This window comes from Schistocerca serialis, chromosome 6 (assembly GCF_023864345.2).
Source record: "Schistocerca serialis cubense isolate TAMUIC-IGC-003099 chromosome 6, iqSchSeri2.2, whole genome shotgun sequence".
In the NCBI taxonomy this organism is placed as follows: domain Eukaryota; kingdom Metazoa; phylum Arthropoda; class Insecta; order Orthoptera; family Acrididae; genus Schistocerca; species Schistocerca serialis.
This window is the reverse complement of record NC_064643.1, coordinates 178,204,618-178,211,446: the sequence shown is the minus strand read 5'-3', so window position 1 is coordinate 178,211,446 and position 6,829 is coordinate 178,204,618. Positions and strand designations below refer to the sequence as shown.

The 6,829-nt window shown below is 41.9% G+C and overlaps 1 protein-coding gene across 1 annotated transcript in view; it reads right to left on the bottom strand.

Moving 5' to 3' along the window:
- Positions 1-630: 630 nt before the first annotated feature.
- Positions 631-6,829, bottom strand: part of LOC126484731 (uncharacterized) — a 64,596-nt gene continuing 58,397 nt past the window's right edge. Inside the window, exon 2 of the mRNA XM_050108326.1 lies at positions 631-775. Coding sequence (XP_049964283.1) covers positions 631-775 — 145 coding nt within the window. The remainder of the gene's footprint in view (positions 776-6,829) is intronic.

Sequence of the window (6,829 nt, the reverse complement as noted above, 5' to 3'; positions counted from 1 at the left end):
GCCTTGATAGCTTCATCTTTTATGTATGTATGTATAATGTATGACAAGATGCTATTGGAGTAATCTTAATGGCCATAATTTGTGACCAACAAAACTGCCAGTTTTCCCTCTCCCCTCCCCCACTCCTCTAGGCCGGTTTGGAGGGGGAGCATTATCCTATTGACTGAAGTACCGTAATTTATAAGCCAAAAATGTCGTCTTGGGTGTCCAGACACTCTGACATTACAGTGGATATGTGGAACTGGTGTGGCATTGTCCTATTTGCTGAATTATCTTAATTACTATAATTTAAGTCCCAAAATTGCTAACTGCATGCATTTAGTTAGCATAATTCCATACCCACTACCATTTAATGGTCACTTGACATTTTTTCTCCACCCCAGGGAATATATAGGTACGTTGCTACATACTCTCTGCAGTGCTATAGTAAAAGATAATTGGATCTATTATAATTTTTTAGTGATGTGTTGCACCGATCAGAAATACGTAACATAGTCAACAGTGGACGGGCAATTATCCACTTAACTCAAGCTGAAAAACGTATAGCTCACAGTTGCAGCCTCAAACACATATCACTATCGTTTGTAATGAGAAATGCGTGCACTTACATGTTTATTGGAACACTGCCACTCATGTAGGTCTGATCACATGACTCAGCCTGTCACCATCATTCCCACCAGCTGGACCACTGAATTGGAGACAGTTTCTCAGGTGCACCTGATCACTACTACTACTACTACTACTACTACTACTACTACTACTGCCACTTTGTGCCCTATGCCACATGTTATAGATCGTCTCTTACGACATACACAGCTGCTTAATGTTTGTACACAGTCAATAAATTCTTTACACAGCAGTTTGCTACCTGTAGATGTGACACACACTCCTCAGATATGAAAGTGTTGATGAGTTATCATTCACAATACATATGCAGCAGTGGATAGACAGAAGTCTCATAAACCCCACCATGCCTCACAGTCCAGCAAATGCAGCACCATCACATTGCATCACAGAGGCTGATTCTACATTAAACAGCTCCTCCGAGTCATTGCATATAAACTCCCAATGCAGTCTGAATAATACAAAGCTGATGCCTCCTAGTTTTGCTGCCACTGTTACAAGTTCTGTGCATTTGGATTAATTTACACCTTATGTATGTTAATGGAGACTGACAGAGGTGCGGAATTATACATGCTCGAAATTTCTAACCTCTGACAAACTTTCTGTGTACTGTCTATTCCAAAAACAGTGGTTGGATTCAATTATTCAATGAACCAGCTTAAATGTCGAAATATGTAGCCTCTGGTAAAATTCCTGCACACTACCAAACACCCATAAAGTAGTCGGATTCAGTATGTTAATGCACACGAAAGACAAGACTAATACAATTCCCAAATAATGACTTCAGCTATCCTCCAGTCAGTAATTGCACTGTAAAACAGTGGGAAATTACTCCATTGTGCAGCTTTGACTCCAGGATACAAAAGCTAGACCTAAGCACACCTGGCTTTCTCCCACAGCTCTGCTACATGTAAGACATACTGTGCACCTTCAACCCACCTCAATGTTACTCTCACCATCGACAGTAGCACTAGAGTAACTATTTAGTGAATATGTGATAGATTTGATGAGGAAGGAAGAGAGCGCCCTAAGTTGGGTGGTGGTTCAAGTGTGTATCGGAAATACTTTATGTGTGTGCATGCGTATGTTGGTGTGCAGCAAAAATCTAATGACTTTATCTTCTGTGTTAGTGACTGCAGCATACCACCAGCATTTATGGGACAAGAATATTGGGCCTGTTCATAATCAATTTTTAGGAGGGAGGTGACTGCTTCAGGATGACTGAAACAAGCGAAGATTGCAATAGTAAGTACACATCAACTGTGTGCATGAGTAGTTCTTTTTACAGTAATTTTCTGACGTAATGCTGCCCCCACTCCCACCCCACCGCTCCAGCCATAGATTTGTTCAATGACGTTGCTCAAATGGGTGTGGATGAGAGCATTATGGTGAAGCCCAGTCTGATAAATGTGTGCTCCTTGGATGTAGACTCTCAGCCAATCTGCCGACTCCACGTATGGTTAGCTTCTGGAATGCAGGCACTACTCCAGTCCCACCTGAGACTGGTCCGCTGGCTGCACATCAGTACAAGTAATAATATCTGAAACCTCCTGTTAGATTAAAACTGTGTGCCAGACCGTGTTCGAGTCTCGGTCCGGCACACAGTTCTAATCTGCCAGGAAGTTTCATATCGGCGCACACTCGACTGCAGAGTGAAAGTCTCATTCTGGAAAAATCCCCCAGGTTGTGGCTAAGCCGTGTCTCCGCAATATCATTTCTTTCAGGAGTACTAGTTCTGTAAGGTTTGCAGGAGAGCTTCTGTAAGTTTGGAAGGTAGGAGACGAGGTACTGGCAGAAGTAAAGCTGTGAGGACGGGGCGTGTGTCGTGCTTGGGTAGCTCAAATGGTAGAGCACTCGCCCGCGTAAGGCAAAGGTCCCGCGTTTGAATCTCGGTCCGGCACACGGTTTTAACCTGCTAGGAAGTTTCACATCAGCGTACACTCCGCTGCAGAGTGAAAATCCCATTCTGAATAATATGATTTTCTCTCTCTCTCTCTCTCTCTCTCTCTCTCTCTCTCTCTCTCTCTCTATATATATATATATATATATATATATATATATATATATATATATATCATCAACTATTAGTTTTACAGAAATACCCCAGGTTCCATCAGAGTGTAGGACTCCATTTTCAGCCCTAAGTTCACAGGGTTCTGATTGAGAATGAGCGGATACATATGCAGCAGTCATTCACATACGAGGGCTACTACAATAATAATTTACACATACATTACTTACGAGTTTTTCCTTGAGTTTTTAGACAGGTTATATTACGATATTGAAATGATTGAATGGGCTGATGATGCAGCTATCGACATTGAGGATAATGAGATTTTTTCCCCTTTCTCCGTTTCTTGGACCAACGAATCACTAATTAACCGTCTAAGTAAGATACTGTCGTATGAGGTGCAGGAAGTGGACTGGACTGCCGTCTTTCAAAAACCACATCCATTGTCTATCTGCTCCGGTAACGTTCTCCATTAGCCTGGGTAATTTGGCGTGCAGAATCTGACGATAAAAGGCAACTGTTAGTTTTCATGGTAAAGTGCACTGTCCTGTGAATCTGACATCTACAACTATTGCCCACAACTTTATTTCAAAGCTAAACTGATACTTGCTTCAGTGACTGCTCGGGGGTTAGCGTCCGCCCACATTTGGTTTTTCTGGTGATATACTGTCCCACTCGCTGTGAATGCTGCTTCATCAGCAAATAAAGTGATAGTTGTGAACTATGTTTCATTAGTGTTCCGTTTTAAAATGCATTGGCAGATTTGCAATCCAGTGTGCTGATCTTGTGGTATGAGAGATTGTACACACCGTAAGTGGCTTCTGTATATAAATAATCTTACACTGTCACAAAATATGAGTACAGACTGTTAATAATAGCGCTTTCACGTAAGCAGACGATTGGCACAACAGCGCAAGTAAAATGTGGGGAGCAATGAGCTCTTTTAACTATTTGGACTTATCTGTAGCATCTGTAACAACACCCAAAGGGATGGGCACGAATGAGTATTTTGTACTCTCATTGGTTGTTTTTTTGTGTGGAAAATTGGTAATAAAAGTATACCTTTTCTGTAAGGCTTCAGACTCTAAATTCGTTAGTAACTCTGTTTTTCGATGTGAAAGATGTTTCGCTAGTAATGTTTTCATTGAACATTCTCGTCATCATTCAAAGCTCGGTATCAGTCGCTTTCGATGAATCAGACCTATGAGCATGAGATGCAGTGGCACAGCCTTTGTATTGATTGGTCCCTCACACTACTTTGGCGGGAGGTGCTTTCCGCGCAGGAGCTGCCAGCACGGGACTCTCCTGCTACTCAGTGGTCCGCCGGTCCCTTTCGGTTAAGTTTTTCATCTGCACAACTTTGTAATTACATTATTGGCACTGGTCTCGCTTCAGATGGGCCACTTATAATTTATCTCTTTGTGTATACTGTGATGAAATATGCTTCGTTGTTAAATGTAACAATGTTTTGATCTTGCATCGTATTTCCCTCATTAACGACAGAAGCAAAATTTACATAATAAGGAAGGAAATATATTTGATAAAGGGAAGGTCGATAGACATGTATTGATGGACGTTAAAGGTAGTTCTGGATAAGTTAGTAGTAATTCTTGAGGCATGTAATGTAAGAGCTAGAAAAACGGTACCACTGGCCCATGTAAAACATGGAAAACGGTACCACTGATTCATGTAGAACATGGGAAGACAATAGACGTATACTACAAAGACGCAAACCTGAGACGATTACGTTGTCTTTGTCAATCTGTGTCTATTGTTTATAAATGAAGTGACAAACCATCACATTCCTACAAAAGGATCCCATTACACTACTGAAGGAGGCATGATTTGATAAATGTGGGAGTTATCAACCAGAAAACTATTCCACTACACTACTGAAAGAGGCACGATTTCGTAAATGTGGGAGGTATCAATCATCCATTGCAATACATTGAGTTTACAAATTCTTGAGATAAGCAACGTGCAGAAGAACAGAAACAAATAAACGCAAACATTACTGGACGATGATTAACTTACATTCGGGAATCCACAGGAGCAATTTTCTAATCGCATTTGATATTGGAAGGTGGTATAGCACTATTACGAATACTTCCATGGCCTCTATGCATCTAGATAGTGTCTTCTGCAATGTGAGGTAGAGTTAGACATTTGAAACATTGAAAATAATGAGAATGAAGTCTGGAGGCACAGAAATAATCTGGAATCATTAGCGGGTTTCAGCACAATGGTCCCACTGCTGTGCTTGAAGCAGTCTGGTCACTTGGCATAACGTCCCTATGTACACCAATGGCTCACTTGTGCTCTTAAGTTATTTTCATGGAAGCCTACTTTATGACCATAATGTAAACAAACTGGTCACCTGTCTGGGAAAAATGGCCACCAGATGCTGTTATGTTCATATAAGTGTAATTTATTACCATATGCTTTTAGCATAACCTTAGTGGCCATTATGTGAGACCCCAATAAATGGCCACCTTTCCTCCTCCCGTCTCCCACTCCTCTAGGCTGAGTGGGTGCTGGTGTTAGGGGAGTATCCTATTTTCTGAATTACCTGTATTGTAAGTCATGATCCAAAAACGTAATGGCTGTCTAGATACTTTGACATTGCAGTGGATGTGTGAAGCTGGTGGGGTGTTATCCTGTTGGCTGAATTATCTTATTGATTATTATATATCTAACCCAATACTGATCAGTGCACGTATGTAGCTAGCATAGTTTTTTACCCACTATGATGTCACAGCCATCTGAGACTCTTTTGTCCACTACAAGAAATATGGAGGAACTTTTCTATACACTCACTGCACCGAGTGGGTTATAGCGCCTTGTCACGGTGCACTCGGCTCCTCATCGGAGGTTCGAGTCCTCCCTCGGGCATGGCGGTGTGTGTTTTCCTTAGTGTAAGTTAGTCTAAGTTACATTAAGTAATGCGTAAGTTTAGGGAGCGATGACCTCAGCAGTCTGGTCCCATACGACCTTACGACAAATTTCCAAATTTATACTCACTACATTGCTCTATTTAAAAGATAATTTGATGTACTGCAGTTGGCTCACTGCATCGGAGACAGCCTCATATGTGTACCTGGTCACTACTGCTACTGTCACTTTGTGCTGCCTGATGTTGAAACATAGCTGCTCAACTGTTGACACATTGTTCAAAAGTGGGTGTACAGAAAGCTCTTTGTGTGTATGTGGCACACACTCCTCAGAGGTGAAGGCACTGATGACTCGTCATTCGTAACATGTCTGGAGCAGTAGGTGGATAAATGTCTTATAAACCACACTATGCATCATGGGTCAGCAAGTGCAGCATAATCTCATTTCATCATACAGGCTGCTCCTGCCTTAAACAGCTACTCGAGTATTTGTATATACGAGGGGCATTTGAAAAGTCCGAGAGATGGGACCACCGGCGCGTATCGAGCTCATATTTAGTTAGTAGCATCTTTGGAAAGAGCGCACACCAAGTTTCAGCCATATTCGTCAATTTCTTTGTGTTTGGCATTCGTGAGAACCAAGGAAGTTGAGTGATTGTCAAAGAATGGACGATAAAGAATTTCGTGTGGTGATTAAACATTACTTTATGAAAGGCGAAACGCCTCAGGATACTACAGAGAAGCTTGATAAACATTACGGTGACTATGCACCTTCGATTAGAACAGTTTATAAGTGGTCATATGGGCCCAAGTGATGCTGAACGTTCTGGACGCCCTGTGGAGGTTGCGACTCCACAATTCATTGATAAAATCCATGATATGGTGATGGACGACAGAAGAGTCAAGGTGCGTGAGATTCCCAGTGCTGTGGGCATCTCGAATGAACGGGTACACAATATTTTGCATAGACATTTGGACATGAGAAAGCTATCCGCAAGATGGGTTCCGCGATTGCTCACGCTTGACCAAAAACGGAATCGTGTGAAGTGTTTCAAGGATGGTCTGCAGCTCTTCAGGAAGAATCCGCAGGACTTCAAGCGCCGTTTCGTCACTGTGGATGAAACATGGATACATTACTATACTCCTGATATCAAACAACAATCTAAACAATGGGTTACCAGGGGAGAATCTGCACCAAAAAAGGCGAAGACCGGAAAAGTTATGGCGACTGTCTTTTGGGATTCGCAAGGGATAATCCTCACCGAGTATCCGGAAAAAGGTAAAAATATTACAGGTGCATATT